At 36.6% G+C, this 18920-nt stretch overlaps 3 protein-coding genes across 4 annotated transcripts; 1 reads left to right on the forward strand and 2 right to left on the reverse strand.

Moving 5' to 3' along the window:
* LOC113325217 (inorganic phosphate transporter 1-11-like) lies at window positions 1–1596 on the forward strand. Its single transcript, XM_026573426.1, has one exon. It carries the CDS (start codon window positions 1–3, stop codon window positions 1594–1596), a length of 1596 nt encoding a protein of 531 aa, XP_026429211.1.
* A 308-nt stretch (window positions 1597–1904) lies between these two features.
* Window positions 1905–5501, reverse strand: LOC113323399 (guanylate kinase 2, chloroplastic/mitochondrial-like). Of its 2 annotated transcripts, XR_003347573.1 has the most exons (3): window positions 4416–5501; window positions 3414–3679; window positions 1905–2359 (listed from the first exon to the last, which is right to left on the reverse strand). XR_003347573.1 is itself a non-coding variant. In XM_026571699.1 (2 exons), the coding sequence occupies exon 1, from the start codon at window positions 5368–5370 to the stop codon at window positions 4438–4440; it is 933 nt and encodes a 310-aa protein (XP_026427484.1). In that variant the 5' UTR covers window positions 5371–5499; the 3' UTR covers window positions 1905–2359; window positions 4416–4437. The 2 variants fall into 2 exon arrangements, 1 of the variants encoding a protein (XP_026427484.1); XM_026571699.1 differs by lacking the exon at window positions 3414–3679 and having other exon boundaries at window positions 4416–5499.
* Window positions 5502–11379: 5878 nt separating this feature from the next.
* On the reverse strand, window positions 11380–13149 carry LOC113323761 (RING-H2 finger protein ATL22-like). The gene is made up of 2 exons (XM_026572105.1): window positions 12286–13149; window positions 11380–12177 (listed from the first exon to the last, which is right to left on the reverse strand). The coding sequence occupies exons 1-2, from the start codon at window positions 12983–12985 to the stop codon at window positions 11747–11749; spliced, it is 1131 nt and encodes a 376-aa protein (XP_026427890.1). The 5' UTR covers window positions 12986–13149; the 3' UTR covers window positions 11380–11746.
* Window positions 13150–18920: the final 5771 nt, after the last annotated feature.

Here is an 18920-nt window from a genome sequence, read left to right on the forward strand (position 1 = left end):
ATGTCTTCACCAAATCTTGCTGTGTTAACAGCACTTGATACAGCAAGAACACAATGGTACCATGTAACAGCAATAGTAATTGCTGGTATGGGTTTCTTCACTGATGCATATGATCTCTTTTGTATCTCAACCGTTTCGAAACTTCTCGGTCGTTTGTATTACTATGATCCAGCAAGTGGAAAACCAGGGAAAATCCCTGACCCTGTTAACAATTTTGTCATAGGTGTTGCTCTAGTTGGAACTCTAAGTGGTCAACTTTTTTTTGGCTTTCTTGGTGATAAACTTGGTCGAAAAAAAGTTTATGGAGTAACTCTTGTACTAATGGTTATTTGTGCAATTGGTTCCGGCCTTTCATTTGGGGCTAGTGCAAAATCTGTCATTGGAACTCTTTGTTTCTTTAGATTCTGGTTAGGTTTCGGTATTGGTGGAGATTATCCTCTATCTGCTACGATCATGTCCGAATATGCTAATAAGAGAACCCGCGGTGCATTTATCGCTGCGGTATTTGCCATGCAAGGTGTGGGTATAATTGCGGCTGGCTTAGTCTCGATGAGTTTATCTGCATTATTTCTGCATATGTACCCAGCTCCAGCTTTTACTGACGATCATGTTCTCTCGACCCAACCTCAAGCAGATTTAATGTGGAGAATTGTTCTTATGTTAGGTGCTTTACCTGCAATATTAACTTACTATTGGAGAATGAAAATGCCTGAAACTGGTCGTTACACTGCGATAATCCAAGGAAATGCTAAACAAGCAGCAGCTGATATGGGACGAGTACTTGATATCGAAATACAAGCAGATGATGAGAAGTTAGAGCAGTTTAAATCATTTAACAATTATCCCTTATTGTCTATGGAGTTTCTCCGTCGACATGGTTTACATCTTTTGGGTACAACAACAACTTGGTTTCTGTTAGATATTGCCTTTTACAGCCAAAACTTAACCCAAAAAGATATCTTCCCTGCCATCGGTTTAACAAAAGAAGCTGTCGATATTAACGCTCTCCAAGAAGTTTTTGATATCTCAAAAGCCATGTTCATCATTGCCATGTTCGGAACATTTCCAGGATACTGGTTCACAGTTTTCTTCATCGAGAAAATCGGTAGATTCATAATCCAACTTGTTGGTTTCTTCATGATGTCAGTATTTATGCTTATTATAGGGCTCAAATATGACTACTTGAAGAAGGATCACCATAGATTGTTTGCAGCCCTTTACGGATTGACTTTCTTTTTTGCAAACTTTGGGCCAAACAGTATTACATTTGTTTTACCAGCTGAGCTTTTCCCAACTAGAGTTCGGTCAACATGTCATGCTCTGAGTGCAGCCTCTGGGAAAGCTGGAGCTTTGGTTGGAGCCTTTGGTATACAAAGTTACACTTTGGGCGGCAATACTAACAAGATAAAGAAGGCTATGATGATTTTAGCATTCACAAATATGCTTGGGTTCTTTTTTACATTCTTAGTACCGGAAACAAAAGGACGATCACTCGAAGAGATATCAGGAGAAGATGGTGGCAGAGATAGTAGTGAGGATCATAGCACTGTCACTGAAATGGAGGAGAACAAGAATGCAAAGACGATGGGATTGTAATACTACACAGAGTGATGTTCTAATTAGGTGTGAAGAGTGTCTACGCGTACTTTTGTTTAGATTGCATTATAGAAGTGGTGGATTGATTAATTACATATATATGTATATGAATAAGAGAGCAGAAGCGAGCAATAAAATGTGTGGAAAAGAATGAGAACCATGTTTATTGTGGTTATTAGTTATGGAGGATGGTTTATCCTCTTAAACTTATGTCGCTATGAATTCCTGGTTGTCGCAAGATATTTTCCTATTATAGATTGATTTCAGTGTTTTCAAGAAAACTTACATGTATACTATCTGGACAGTGGTTAATAGTTAGTGGTCCATCATTTTCTCTTTTAAAACAAAAAAATGGTTCATCTCGAGAAGTTTGAAAAAAAAATTGTGGGTTCAACTAGGAGAAATAGGGGTTACAGAAAAACGGACACGAAACAGATGTTATCATTCACCTGTCAAAGTATAAATGCAGGCATATTTGGACAGGGTTTAACTTCAAAACCCTTCTTCACCAACTAACTACCAAAACAACATCCTAGCTTTCCTAAAACAAAGACTAGCAGATGAAGGTTCCAACCGTATATTAAAACAAAGTCCTCCAATAATGATACTGAAAATTATCTTCTGCAGAATGTACTCACTGACAATCCTTCAATAACCATGTTCAAGAAAGTCCTTCCGCAACAGAAATATAATCATCACTTATCTGTCTTGATGGAACTGGCAACTGCATGGTTGTCTTCAACTAAAGAAACTTCTTCATTTCCTGAAAGAGAGAGAGAGAAGAAAAATACAAAAAGCCAACTGAAAATTCAGACAGAAAAATAAATAACTGAAAGACCATACAGATAGTAAGTTTTAACAGCAGGAAAAGAAGAAAAAAAGTCCAAAATATGAAAAATTGCAGTCCACCGAACAATGGTTTTACATGAGCACAATATGAACATAAATGCTTTAGACCTCTAATACACTCACAAATGGATTCCAAACATGATCTACTAAAAGCAGTGGAGCAAGAGGAAATTTCCAGAGCCCTTCCGTAACTTAACTAGTTGGCTAGTTACAGATACTTTCAAATTAGCCCTGAAAGAAGGTCTCTATGCAAAAGGGTCATTGAATCATGACCCATTTGTTACAACTGGGCCAAAAACTCTTAACTCACCCCTCAGCAAAAATGGAGGTGATGACGGAGGGTACCATGTACTTTCACTGTTCTTACCACATTCGAAGGTCAAATCATAACTGAATTGCAGAATACACCTAAAAGGAACATCAGCTACACCACGCTAGACATAACATGAGTTCTAATCTAGTAATCTTAAATTAAAAAACACGAGGTAGTACAGCATATCTATGGATGAATGAAACGTGTCTATGCAGCTCCATTACTAAACTACTACAGTTCTATACAAATTACTGTCTCCAATTCTTTATTACATGAGTCGATCGAAATAAGAAACGCGCTTGGAGTACCACATGTCATTATGCTTAGCTTTTCCTTATTGTGACTGTATCCAAACACGAACAAGAGGATGTTGCAAAAGTTATCACTTACAACATTTCTATGCTGCTCGATTACTAAACTACTACGATTCTATACAAATTCCTGAAAAGGAAGACGTCGAATTCTATCCATATAAGCCCAATCTACTTCAAATCGAATCTAACAAAGCACACATTTGTATTCAAGTGAAATTTCAACACAAGTCAATTACCAATGCAATCATCCTACAAGTTTCGTATTTATCAATCATAAGTAACTTGAAAATACAACAAAAAACATTTTACAGTAACATAACGAGCAAATAAAAGAAACTAACCTCGAAAAATAATCCCAAACGCGAAACTAGATAACAACTCTCCTCTGTAACACCGTAGCTTTGTCAGCATCAATAACAGACTCAACCAGTTTAACAGCATTATCCAATTTCCCTTCGCCATTAACAACAACATAATCGAAATTCCACCTACGTTTAAATTTTTCCCTCGCAAGTCTTAACCCTAACAATTAACATATCAATCGTTTCCACCTTCCTATCCACCAATCCACTCACAAGCTCTTCTTCGCTGTCATCAACTAAACCCCCTGTATACTCTCACAAATATATGATTTTTTCCAAACATGATCCAGTAAAAGTAATAAAGCAAGAGAAAGCTGTCAAACGCCGTCCTTAACTTAACTATTTTGTTACTGGTTTTTTCGTTATGATTAGGCATACAGAACACCACACATTTGCATTAATCAAGAAAGGGGCATCACCATGACTTTGTCACAGAACTGCTGCTAAGCCCAAAATTCTAACCCACTCTCAGAGTGGAGGCAATGATGGTAGGCACACTATTTACTTTCACTGTTCTACCACATGCAAAGGTCAAATCTTACAGAACTACCATATATACCGAAAAGGAGCATCAGCTACGGGACATCATATACATTACATGACTCCTCAATTCAAATAAGAAATGCGTTTGGAGAACTACATGTCACTATACTTGGCTTTTGCTAACTGTCACTGTATCCAAACACGAGGATACTGAGAAAGCTATCACTTACAGCATTTCTATGCTGCTCGATTAGTAAACTACTACACTTCTATGCAAATTACTGTAAAGGAGACGTCGAATTCTACCCATATAAGCCCAATCAACTTCGAATTGAATCTAGCAGAGGACACATTTGTATTCGAGTGAAATTCAACATAAGTCAATTACCAATGCAATCATCCTACAATTTTCGTATTCATCATCCATAACTTGAAAATATAACAAAAAAGTGAAAAACATAAAACAGTAACATAATGCGCAAATAAAAGAAAACTTACCTCGAATAATCAAAAACCCAACCTAGATAACAGCTCTCCTCTGTAACACCTTAGCTTTCTCAGCATCAATAATAGACTCCACCAATTTAACAGCATTATCCAATTTCCCTTCCGCATTCACAACAACATAATCAAAACTCCTCATATGTTTAACCTCTTCCCTCGCAGTCTTAATCCTAACAATCAACGTATCAATCGTTTCCGTCTTCCTATCCACCAACCGATTCACAAGTTCTTCTTCACTCTCAGCAACTAAAAACACAAAAATCGCAGAATCCCCCAATATCTTCCTCAATGTAGCTGCACCTTGTATATCAACTCTAAGTATAATATCCTTCCCTTTGGACATAAAATCTCTAATTTGTTGTTTAGGTATACCTTTATAATCACCATAAACTAATGCATATTCTAATAACTCATTTGAATCAACTAATTCAAGAAACTTCTCCTTACTTACAAAATGATAATCAACTCCATCAACTTCACCGATTCGCTTATCCCGTGTCGTCGCAGTCACAACGAAATGCAATCCCTGACGAACTTCACGTAATTTCTTAATCACAGCGTCTTTTCCAACACCGGACGGTCCGCTAATCACGATTATGAGCGGATTAGGTTTTGGTGTGAATGGATCGGAGCTGAATGGTGAGCCGAGTACCGATTCAATACCTCTGAGTAATTCAGGTTTTGTTGATCCTGTTACTGATGGTAGTATCGTTGATCTCTTTGCTTCATCCAATTTATCATTATTGTTGTTTTCAGATGATGACGACATTGAAATTGAAGAGGGAGGACGGAATTTCACCTGTGAATTTGATGATGAAGAGAGTGCTAATGGGATGAATGAACGATGGAGATTTGTTTTGTAAGGAGAAGAAGAAATTGAAGTGAAAATTCTTCTTAATAACATTGATTTTGGTGGTGACGATGAGGCGATTTGGATGAGATTTAACATTTTTTTGGTTCCGCCATTAAAGATCTCTGTGAGGAAACGGCGGTGAGATTGTGCCCAAGAAAAGGACGGAATTGTATAAGAAAAGGCTGGGAAAGAGATTTTGTTGGACCTTATCGGGGTTTTGGAATCGGGACGATGCGTTTTGTGATTGAATCCGAACCGTTAATTTCGGTGCACATTAATAACCGAGCGCCTCGGGCCTTAAGGCTGGTGACTGCCAAAATTTTGGTTTTGCCAATACCATGCGTCATGGCCTGGCAAACTTATTGAGCCAAGGTGGAAAAAGACGAAAATGCTCTATATCCCCACTCCAAAAAAATTTCTCCATGTCGTAGTGTGTCACTTTCTCACTGGTTCATTGCATTCAGTTAAGGACCCACCATAATCCCTAAATCAATGCTTCCATATTTAGGATTTGGTCTATGAATTTAGACGCATACGGTGTCAACCGATGAATATTCATCAAATACTCATAAATTTGTATTTAATAGGCGATAGGTTAAGTGTTATCGGATATCTGGTATTCGATAATATCCAATAGAATATCAAAATTAGATATCAATTCTGATATGCTAAGTTATGGGGTATTTAACCGATAATATCCGGTTTATGACCAAAAATAAAAGTTAAAAAACCTGTAAAACGTATTCATACTTGAAATTCAAGTTCAATTTCTCAAACATATCATCCAAATCGTCTCAAACACACATTCAAACACATAAACAATCTTAAAAACATTGCTCTTAAGTAGTTAACTCTCTTACTCTCACACACACATGATTAGAAACTCAAAAACAAACGCTAAAGTAAAGTAAGAAACACATATTTTCCCTTGTCTTCATTCTACAATCTATATTTGCATTACAAGAATTCAACAACATTCGAATAAGATATATAAGTAATAGAACTACGAAGAAGAACAAACGAAACTACGCACTGAGTTTCAGCAAAAAAAAAGAAATGTTATCTTTATAAACGAAGTCTTCCAACCAATCATTTAAGCACAACAATGCTTATAATAGTTCTCCCAGTATGTGAACTGGTATGTATATTGTCATGTATCCAGATTAACAATCCATATTTCTCTCTAAATCATTCGAAACATTCCCAGATAACATCAATGCCACGTATCACTGTTCCAGGCTATTTTCGAATGATAAACTTAATGTCTAATTAGGTTGTAAACAATAAATTGTTCTAAGCTAAATTCATCAAGTGTGAACAAATGTTCTTAAGCTTAGTTTCATATTTCGAGAAGATATTCAAGATAAACTTAACTCAAAATTTCCATTATGCGTGTACTATCTAATTTAGTCATGCAACAATGTCTCAAAGATAGAAATGGTAAAAACTTGAGATATAGGTGGTTCAGTCTTCGCTTACCTTTTAATGTTAAAGTTCTCCAAAGTTCCTATTGATATTCTCCTTCAAGCGGTAAAACTCAGTGATATCCGAATCTCAACTACATACTTCTACCCTAATCTGAGACCTGACTAAATGCAGACCAGAAATAAAGATATAGTTTTGACAACTAAATTTGACAACAAGCTTGAGATAGAAGGACTTGTGAATTCGACCGAGCAATGCTCTAACATTTTGGATGATAAATAGATTACAATGAATATGAAAGCTTAAAACTAGAATTAGGTGAGGAAGAGATGATAAAATGGTCTCATTTTATAGAGATTAATGACCCAACGACTATTTTTCTTGAAAAATTACCCGTTTACAGACTCAACCATATTGGTTCAAGTAAAAAAAAACAATAAATAAATCGGTTGAGAGTGCCGACACCAAAAACGACTGGGTATTTTCACGGTTGGGTTTACAGTCGTGAAAAAAGTCACAGGTGACTCTGGATGAGGATTCGGCCAGGAGTTCATACTCACCTAACCGTAATCTATAGTTACAGCTAGGAGTTCTTAGATTGCGAACCATAAATATCCTTTACGGCTTAGAGTAGAGCTTCCTCCCGGACGTTCATACTATTACGGATGGCACGACAAAATATCCCCGCCGTAACTGGTAAAAAAACCCAGATTTTCTCTCAATCTTTAACGGATTTGAATCAACAAAAATTGCTAACGGGGACCGATTACAAGGTTTTCCCGAGTATCCTTAGGATAGGTTTCATCATTTTCTTCAAATGTTTTAAAAAAAATTCATCAAAAATCCTCATTTTCCTTTTCTAAATCAAGAAAAAAATGAAAATAAAGTTTTGATTTTCCAAAGGTTAATCATTTGATTATAATTTTAATCCCGTCATTAATTATGATTAGGTTAGTTAAACATCATAATCAACACTAATTTAATTGAGAGTATATTAGGCATTAAAGAAAATAATAGGATAAGGGGTTATTCCATTTACTATTTCATGACCCGGTGCAACCCCAAGAATCACAGTCACGTACAGCTCCAATAAAGATTCTTTAATAAGAAGAACATATCATCATCAAAATAGTGGCTTCAAATTCATTTTCATTTGGACTCTAAGAAATATTGGTGCGAACCTTGTAAGATAGGGAAGATTGTACATGGATCGCCTATATACTTTTTGAAATTTGAATACCACGGGATTTGATTATTGAATGCATATTTTTTTTAGGGCCCGACAAACAAAAGGAAAAAAGAAAAATATTTGTCTAAGCCTTCAGGAGTTCAAATAAAAAAAATAAGTGTTTGAACATTGGTTTTATTTAACAAGGGATAATTTAGCAATTTTTTTCGCCTTAATTTAACTATCCTTATTTAGCTCGTAGAGCATGTCCTATGATAGAATCCAGATTATTTCGGGTGTATAAATGATATGGAGAATCCAGATTAGTGGCTTCCAAGTTAGGTCATCCACTTTTTCCCAAAAAATGTCTTGAAGTTTCACGGAAGAGAGCTTGATACCTAAAGGATATGGGTAATCCGATTCGCACCAATGTTTTAATAACGGGACCGGACGTCAAACAAGTAATGTTACTGGGTCAAAGTGCACTGGGTTAACCAGTGGATGGACCACCCTTAGAACGTGGAGCCTTAAAACGTGGTGCTAGTGGTGGCTGGTTAACCTGCTTATGAAAGGAAGGACGTGAAATAATTAGTAATACCCAAAATCCAAATTACCCCTTCAAATACGTTCCTTCTTTTACCTCTGGTCTAACTCTTTCTTTTCTCTGCTATTTTTTTTTTACCTGTTGGCGCGATTCTTTGTCTCTCTATTTCCAACATATGAGCAGGTCATCCATAAAATTGTTTCTTTCCTTTTCTAAATTTGTCCAACGACGTTTAATTTCATGGATTCATCTTCTTTTTTGTGAGAATTTTTTTTTTTTTTTTATGAATGAATCTGAGATTCTGATGTATTGTAGATCTGATGATGATGATGGGCGATTATAGATCTGATTATGCAAAGTAAAATCCATCTTTCAATTGCTATAAACATCTCCAGTAATACAAATCACAATATATAGATTTAGGAAGATAGATTGAAGACCTGTTTTAAAACTTTGGCTTCAGAAGGAAAAAAATTTGATGGAAAAGTAAATCGTTGGACCGTCTAAAACCCAGCCGGGTCAGCTGGTTTACCGATTTAACCGGTCGGTTTATCCGGTTCACTGGTTTTTTAAACATGTTAGTGGGTCAGTATTGAACCAGACCGTTTTTCTTGCTGGTTTGCCGGTTCTCCGGTCCAACCGGCCGGTCCGGGTCTTAAAACTCTGATTCGCACAAAACACAACTTGAAATCACAGTCAAATGTCCGAAAACACCATAAGTCGTGCACTGAATTATCGGTGCTTTTCATTATGTAGTTTTGAATACGAAAAAAAAAAAAAGCATTGGGTGACGCTAATCCAAATAACATTAAACATTATTCCTTCTGCCATTTTGGCACTCTTCTACCGCTAACCTTGAATTTCCATGATTTATTCCAAATGCTAAGCTAAAATGGAATTTGGTAGATTGAAATCTTCCACCAAAAGACCTGCCTTTAGTATACCTCAATCTAAGCTTCATCATTATTCATCTACGCAACAAACATAACTTAGCGGAAATTGAATTATTGTCCCTTCTTTTCATGGGTCTATACAATTATCCTTTAGAAACTTTATAAATGTCCCTAATGGCATAATTGAAATTTTTAGTAAAAACAAAAAATTTATAATTCCATTAGGGACCTTCTTCTTCTTCTTTGTGTATTATTTTTCTTCCTTTACACTCCCGAAGTTGAGAGAGAAACAAAAGCCCTCACCGTCGCCTGCACAACTACCAACACCTTCACCAGCTCCGCCACCTCCATTAAATTTTTCATCAGATCCGGCAGCACCCGACTCGTATTGATTGAATCAGGAATCAGAGAGAAACAAAAAAACGTCGCATGCACCACTACCAACACCTTCACCAGCTCTGCCACCTCCAACAAATTTATCATCAGATCCGGCAGCATCTGATTCGTATTGATTGAGTCAGGAATCAGTGAGAACCTAATCTCCAAATCTCAAACTCGATCATCAGAATTATTAGATTCAGTTGAAGAACCTAAAATCGATGATAACGGTGTTTGTTCAATTGGGGTTTTTGACTACTTTGAGAAACAAATGCGTTGATCGAATTTAATGTTTTTCCTTTGTATATGTCGGTATACAATGAACTTTTTTATTTTTTGGATGTTGCAGTTGGTGGCTATTGTTGTGGTGGTGGTAGTTATTGATATGATAATGGATGATGTTGTAGTGGAGATGATAATTGTGGTGGTGGTGGTGGTGGTTGTGAAGGTGATGATGATAACAGTGGTGTTCCAGGTATAGCAATTGTCCTTTTAGTAAACCTACTTACTTCAATTTTTACGGGATCAACTACTGTTGTTGATCCCATTTATGGTGTCAACACCTATTGTTGATCCAATTTTTTATGGGATCAACTACGGTTGTTGATCCATTTATGGGATCAACTCCTGTTGTTGACCCAATTTTTTATGGGATCAACTACTGTTAATGGTGGTAGTGAGACTATTATAATTGTTGTATTGTATTTGCATGTTTTTGATGGTGGTGGAAGGTATAGTTGTAGCGATGGCAGTGGTGGTGGTTGTTTGCGTTTGCAGCAGTGGTGGTGGATGTTCCAACATAGTGTTGGTGCTTGTTGCTATGGTGGTGGTGGTGGATGTTGTTGCGGTGGAGGTGATAGTAGTGGATCAACTTCCATTGTTGATCCAAATTAGGGGATCAACTACTGTCGTTGATCCCCTAAATTGAATCAACTTCTACTGTTGATCCTTTTTTTTTTTGGATCAACTACTGTTGTTGATCCTTTCAACTTCTATTGTTGACAATATTTCCTTGGATAAGTATAATTATGCTTGTAGTTTAAATCATGCTTGTAGTTTAAATCGTGTAAATTTATTCCAATGTTGAACTTGTGGTGCAATGGTAGCATGACTGACTCCATGTCAGATGATGTGTGTTCGACTCACGCCAAGTTCACTCCATTTACATGGATCAACTTCTACTGTTAATCCTTTTTTTTTTGGATCAACTATTATTGTTGATCCCCTAAATTGGATCAACTTCTACTGTTGGTTCTATTTTTATTTGGATCAACTACTGTTATTGATACAAAAATATCTGAACCAGTGGTGGCGGCGGCGGCGACGGTGGCGGTGGTGGCGGCGACGGTGGCGGTGGTGGCGGCGGCGGTGGCGGTGGTGGCGGTGGCGGTGGTGGCGGTGGCGGTGACGGACTAGTGGTGGTGGAGGACTGTTGGTGGTGTAATGGTGGTGGTGAAGGAGTGGTGGTGGAATATTAGTGGTGGTGGCGGTTGGTAGGTGGTGGTTGTTGAGCGGTGGTGATGGAATGGTAGTTGAATGTTGGTGGTGGTGGTGAAGTGGTAGAGAAAGAAATTTGTTCCATTTTGAAATAAAAAAAAAAATATATGGATGAGGGTATTAAGATAATCTAATATTAAATGGATAAAATTATTAAAAGGTAGAGACATATTTATTGTTGTATAAGGATATATTTATTGGGTGTCAAAAATAGGGACATATAAATAATGTACCCATAACTTATTAGTTAAATGGAACTGAAATACGCCAAGGGTTGACTAACCCTAGCTATACCCCCTAAAATCAGTAAAATCGTTAGAAATCTCGTGTTTATCTTAAATTTACAGTTAACCCACCTTTTATTTTAAATTTAGTCCACTAAAATCCTTGTGTTTATGTAAATTTCTCTTTAGCCCCTCATTTTAAATTTATGGCTCCGCCACCGACTGAAATAGTCCCCCGCTGACTCCATAACTCCAATAGGGAAAGCCGGTCGCTCCTTTAGAAACAGCAGCACGACGTGTGTATTTGCATTTTTCAACCTTTGGAAATGTACAAAAGCAAGTATTAACAAGTCTGTTCTGGAAGAACAGAATGTGAATATTGAAGAGGAGATTTCCGGCAAACAGGGCACGACCCGTTCACACGGAGCCACCCATCGATACAATTAACATGGAAGTAGTGGTTACATCCAGGTAGGCTCTTAAGTGTATCTTTAGGTGTATAATCTGCCAGACATATAGAACAAGTAGTATTTTCTGGATTAAGAAATTTCCGACTTTGGCATAGTACCACTTGTGGATATGACTGTATAGTAGTCTCGTCAAGACCATTCCTAGCAGGACTGGATTGTTGTGGAAGCAGACCATCTGTTGATAATTCAGTCTGTGGTTGGTGGTTCTGATCGTCATTCCTGCAACAGCACCAAGCTATGCCAATCAAAATTGGCAGTGCCGATCCAACAATTATAAGACTGTAAACCATGCCTTTTGAAAGATCTGCAAATAGAAATTTCTTCATTACATAACCATGTAATATGTACGTTGTTTGTTCAAGTGACAAAGAGTATTTTCTTAAATTACAAGAACAAGATCGGATTCTTTTACCTCGCGATCGTGGAGGCTTCTCAGGATCATATATAGACCATCTGAGAGAAAGAAGCTTAACTTTGAGCGGATAAAAAGCTTCACTGTAGTCCCACTGACCTAGAGCAATAACGGCTTCTATTACCTTACACTTATTTTTCTTCATAGAATGCATAATCCTCGTATCACCCCAAGACTCTATGGCCAACACTACGTGCGTTGAACTACTAAGACAGTCGATTGCGTAGAATATCGAAGTCGATTTATTTGCGTATTTTCTTGTAAGATTAGAGTAACCTTCTGTCGAACAATTATAGAAGATATAAGAGTTAGTCTGATAATATGAGCTTCCAAATCCAGAATATCCGAGAGAGCGGTCTGGATTATGATGAAGGAAACGTCTCGGAAAACATCCACCGGGGTCAGACAATTGTATCTCTTGTGTATTATAAGAGATACCTTGAACATCAAATTCTCCGTAAGACGGGAGTTTGAGGATCGTTTTGGTTCCGTTTCTACATGATAGACCAAATCCACGAGGATAAACACACCCTTTACTAAACTCTCTACCTTGAATATTATTTTCCTTGATACTGAATGGGTATTGAATTGAAATTTCACCACACCTAGATATTGGACATTTATCTCGAAAACTTGTAACTGAATTTTTTAACAGAAAGAACAAGAAGATGAAGAATAATAGCCTTTGGAAGTAACACATGATTGCTTATGGGTTGAGAATCGAAGTTTTTTGTTTGGTTCTAATATCCTAACAGAAGTTCAAGACGAGTTAATTTGAAGTCTCACCTTCATTGAAACATTCTAAGCTACTTGATGACACAGACAAGTTGAAGTGAAAGCCCCCAGTAAGACTTTCATTCTTCGTTTTCGTCCCCGGAAGAACTTTCTTCCTTTCATACAAAGATGTGGATTGTGGACTCAAGATATTTATATAACTCCAGTGAATGTTATCCATTCAAAATCAATTGGTGGACGAAAAATGAATAGGTAGGGCATGGAACAAGACTTTTATATGCACACTACGCGGGCTGGATAACATTTTCTTCTTGCATGCATATTGTCTTTACGGTGACATTTCATCATGGGACCTCAAAGAAGTGTTGGGTTTAGAAGCTAGCTAGGAGTCAATGGAATAGTACCAAAGAACTGTTGACTTTCTACTAGGGTCTTACGATCGACCACCTTTTTGACAGAGAGTGGATAAAACAGAAATGCAGTGTCCTTCGACATTTTAACAACAAGAGAAAAAAAACATTGAAAGGAAATCTGCATAAACGACTTGTAATCGATCATCTTTTGTTGATGAAAAAGAACTTAATTACTGATACAAATATGAAGAGGAATTGATCAGCTTTATTAATGAATCCATAAAAAGATTGCAGAGGAATAATGCCTTGCAAGACAAACTCAGTTGGGAAAATCTCAAGTACTTCCATTAATGAATGCAAACTATGGACATAGTTCTCATAAAGCATACGGGCAATTGCAAGAAATTTGGAAAGTAATTTGTAATTGTAGATGAGTCTAGAATTGTCTGGTGTTTACTGTTTTGTAAAGTCTAATATGAACTAATGTGAACAAGGTTTAGAAAAGTCTGTAGTTAGCCAGAGAAAAGAAATATCTAGAGAATGTTCGAGTGGTCTAAAGTTCAGTCAAAAGGATAAGTTAGCAGTGTCTCTAGAAAAGTATAGGTACAGTCCAGGTCGGCAAATGTAAGCCTATAAATAGGCAGGTCTATCATCCTTGTAAGCTTGAGCAAGAACCTAATGAAAAGAGAGTTTGTAGAGAATCAAAAGTCTTGCTCCACTGCTACTTCTAATCTTAATACAACTCTATCAAACTATCTCCATGATCATCAAACATCCTAAAAAACCAACAGTTAAAGATTACATTTATTTGATTAGAGTTGAAGGCAAACCTACCAACATAAAAGAAAAATGTTAATTAAATGATCAAATTGGAGTTGACACCCATTAAACGAAACAATTTATTTATTTAGGTACATATTTCATGCTCACAAAACCGCAAAACAGCCTTGAGATAGGAAAAACTGACGCTGCCACTGACCTATACAGTCATACAGAGAACCATTCTATGGTTGCAGGTGCTGGGTAACACTAACAACTAGCAAGTGACTGAATATTGAAGCACAAAAATAAGTTAAAACTAGAAATTTAAACTAACAAGCAGTGTAACTGTATAATGCATTCTAACTTTCTTCCAAGGACTAATTATAAGTGAATTTAATGGATTCTTCTTCTTGTCCTGCATCTTCTATTGATAATTTGTCCATTTCCCCCTGTAATATACGTTCCAGAATTTAGTGAAAATTAAGGTTTCACAGTAACTTTCACCATTTATTATGCACAAACCATGAAGATTTGCTAGTCTAACACTTCCATGCTTCGGGTCATGTATAAATAAGTTTTCACGATTAAAAAAAAGAATCTCACCGGTCTTAAAATACCACATAAGCTTCAAATTATAATTGTGTCCCTGAATTCTCTCATGGTTAATGCAGATATCAAAAGAAATTATAAATCTGGAAAATTTACATTTCTTACACCTAGCCAATGAAAAGCTCCAAAGACGAGCACCCCAGTCGGCTGTCCCACAATTGTGATTAGACTAGTGATATTTTGAATTTTCTTCTACGAATTTGATCCTAATGTATACAATAGGATTTCAAAAGTGCAGTTGTCCAATTTTAGTAAAGTCACAAACTTGGAATCATTGGTCATATAGTCATAACCCAAAGGCCAAAGCACAAACGTAAAACATAACAAAACCACGACTAGTTTGGCTAGCTGGTGGTGCTTCAGGTAGTTTCTTGTAGGTGTGCACATACCCTACCCATATCCGTTATTTTTATCCTACCCGTCATTGAACGGATAGGATGACGGTTAGAGATTTTCTTATCTAAGGGTGCATATATCCTATCCATATCCGTTATTTCTACCCTACCCGTCAATGATTTAACCGTATCCTACCCTACCCGCCATTGAACGGGTAGGGTGACGGTTAGAGATTTTCTTACCCACTATTAAATGGGTAGGGTGACGGGTGAAACCCGAAATTATCCTACCCTACCCGCCTACCCGCTAATATACTCAAATGACTGAGTAACCCTCGCATTGTTTTCATCTCCGGCATATTTTTTTTCGTAATTTTGAAACATATCAGGGGTAAAAAGTGAGGTTGGTTTTTTCGCTTCCATATCTCTTTTCTTTTCCAAATCACAAATCGAAGAAAAGTCGAAACCCTTTCTCCCTGTTCTCAAATCAAACTCTGCTCCAAATCTAGCAGGAGAATCACTCAATTGAAATTTTCAACGAAACCCTTTCTTCTATCATTACCATCTTCATCTAAACTCGTCTTAAAACTCAGCTACATCTCCACCTAACGAGTAAATTGAGGTTTGATTTTGTTGTGAACTTGTGAGAATTTTGATTGATTGATCTACTAATTTCATAATCTGCATGTTTGATTTTCGAAAGGGAAAACGGACTATTCTAAATCATTAACTCATTCTCATGATTTTACTCTTTGTTCAGACACCCTCTTTTAAGGTTTGTTTCAATTATCAGCTAGTTATTTGTTTAGGATTTGAAAGACTAGATTGAATTTTGTTTCGTTTCAGATAAAACTAATTAAGAGTTGGCTTGCAATTTTTAGTGGTTTCTAGAAAGAACTAAGAATTTGTCCATTCAATTGTTGGTTGCAGCAACAGCAAAAAAAACTTATCTGGAAGAACAAAGTGAAAAGAAGAATGGAATAAAAGTTGACTGTTGAGGTAAATATCATTTCCATAAGACATAGTAGATGTTATTTTTAGTGTTGTATTGTAATGCCGACTTAACATTGAAAGAGTATTCAGTACAGACCATTTAATTTGAAGATCCGTTTCAGCCCATGTGAAACCCAAAGATTTGAATAATGTTTCGAATGAAAGGCACTCTGTTGTCAATCCTCCTAATGCAACACATGATAACTTGTTATAATTCTGCAGGGGATATAGAGTCCTGTTGGTACTTGTTATAATTCTGCAGGGGATATACAGTCCTATTGGTATTTGAACATTTCAGTTGGCTACTTGTGATATATAGTCATGTTGGTATTTGAAGTTGCATATCGAGTTTTGGGTGGTTGTATTGTACTTTCTTTTGTAATCTTAGATAATGTTGGCTAGTTTTGATATAGTCCTGTTGGTACTCGAAATTCAGTATCGTGCTATGGGGGATTTTATTTACTACCTGCTGTTAAACAGAGATGTGGGAATGGTGTGTATGATAATAGAACTGTTAAAGAATGAACTCCAGTAATAGGTAATTCACAAGAAAGCAGAAGTTTTAGTGGATTAGCGGTGCTTTAAACATCATATGTCTTGACCTCTTGCTGGTGAATTGCGTCTTTCTTCTTGTTGCTTTACGTTGCATATTATCTCGTTTTACCCATTCTACATTTGTTATCTCGTGGGGATCATCCCGGTTCTGTAATTCTGCTGCTACGTCATTCTTTTGGTTTTCTTAATAGTGGTTCCTTATTCTCTTTGCTGTTGTTAATTTACTACCTGCTGTATGTATATATGGACAGGTCCTTCCCAAATTTATCTAATCCTGAAATTAGGGTATTCCCACTTTCTTCTCTCATATTTGTGATGAGATAATGGATTACACCTATACTTTGTTTTTCACTTCCCCCTCCATTGTTTGCTTTCAACAACATGCACCAAAAGTGAAATCAACATGTTATGTCCTGTCTTTTGTTGTACTCTGCATTTGGAAACTGCATTGAATATCTTGGGCATTTTTATGTTGAACTCTCCTCTGTTTTTATGTTGATTGGCTTCAACTGTTGTTATGCAGCTTTATTTGGTGATCTTAGTGCGTATTCCATCATCGTAGATGATGATTGAAGAAGGTCATATGAAGAGCTTTTGGTGGTGATACTCCTATTTGAAGAACAAGGATGTCCACCTTTTCAAGGATACTCTTATTTGATTCTCTTTGTTTCTTGAGACTACAAATGGCCTAGCAGGATGCTTTTGTTTGTTTATTTTTCCCTAGTTAGATTGGCACATATTGTTGCAAGATTTTTTTTCTGTTTTATTGGAAAGCATATTATATTATTATGTATACAGAGTGAATAGTAGTTGTTAACCAGATAGAAAAAAACAAAATAAAAAAAAAACACGGTCATACCCGCCACCCTATCCTACCCGACCCGCCAAATAATGGGTCGGGTAGGATCTTACCCGTTTAGTGGCGGGTAAGGTAGCGGGTAAAAAACTTCTTACCCGCCAGTTAGCGGGTAGGGTGGCGAAATAGCCCATATCCTACCCACCCTACCCGTTGTGCAGCCCCTATTCTTACCCACTATTAAATGGGTAGAGTGACGGGTGAAACCCGAAATTATCCTACCCTACCCGCCTACCCGCTAATATACTCAAATGACTGATTAACCCTTGCATTGTTTTCATCTCCTGCCTATTTTATTCGTAATTTTGAAACATATCAGGGGTAAAAAAGTGAGGTTGGTTTTTTCGCTTCCATATCTCTTTTCTTTTCCAAATCACAAATCGAAGAAAAGTCGAAACCCTTTCTCTCTGTTCTCAAATCAAACTCTGCTCCAAATCTAGCAGGAGAATCACTCAATTGAAATTTTCAACGAAACCCTTTCTTCTATCAATACCATCTTCATCTAAACTCGTCTTAAACTCAGCTCCATCTCCACCTAACGAGTAAATTGAGGTTTGATTTTGTTGTGAACTTGTAAGAATTTTGATTGATTTATCTACTAATTTCATAATCTGCATGTTTGATTTTCGAAAGGAAAAACGGACTATTCTGAATCATTAACTCATTCTCATGATTTTACTCTTTGTTCATACACTCTCTTTTAAGGTTTGTTTCAATTATCAGCTAGTTCTTTGTTTAGGATTTGAAAGACTAGATTGAATTTTGTTTCGTTTCAGATAAAACTAATTAAGAGTTGGCTTGCAATTTTTAGTGGTTTCTAGAAAGAACTAAGAATTTGTTCATTCAATTGTTGGTTGCAGCAACAGCAAAAAAAACTTATCTGGAAGAACAAAGTGAAAAGAAGAATGGAATAAAAGTTGACTGTTGAGGTAAATATCATTTCCATAAGACATAGTAGATGCTACTTTTAGTGTTGTATTGTAATGCCTACTTAACATTGAAAGAGTATTCAGTACAGACCATTTAATTTGAAGATCCGTTTCAGCCCATGTGAAACCCAAAGATTTGAATAATGTTTCGAATGAAAGGCACTCTGTTGTCAATCCTCTTAATGCAACACATGATAACTTGTTATAATTCTGCAGGGGATATAGAGTCCTGTTGGTACTTGTTATAATTCTGCAGGGTATATACAGTCCTGTTGGTATTTGAACATTTCAGTTGGCTAGTTGTGATATATAGTCATGTTGGTACTTGAAGTTGCATATCGAGCTTTGGGTGGTTGTATTGTACTTTCTTTTGTAATCTTAGATAATGTTGGCTAGTTTTGATATAGTCCTGTTGGTACTCGAAATTCAGTATCGTGCTATGGGGGATTTTATTTACTACCTGTTGTTAAACAGAGATGTGGGAATGGTGTGTATGATAATAGAACTG

The sequence above is a fragment of the Papaver somniferum genome, chromosome 11 (genome assembly GCF_003573695.1).
Source record: "Papaver somniferum cultivar HN1 chromosome 11, ASM357369v1, whole genome shotgun sequence".
Classification (NCBI taxonomy): domain Eukaryota; kingdom Viridiplantae; phylum Streptophyta; class Magnoliopsida; order Ranunculales; family Papaveraceae; genus Papaver; species Papaver somniferum.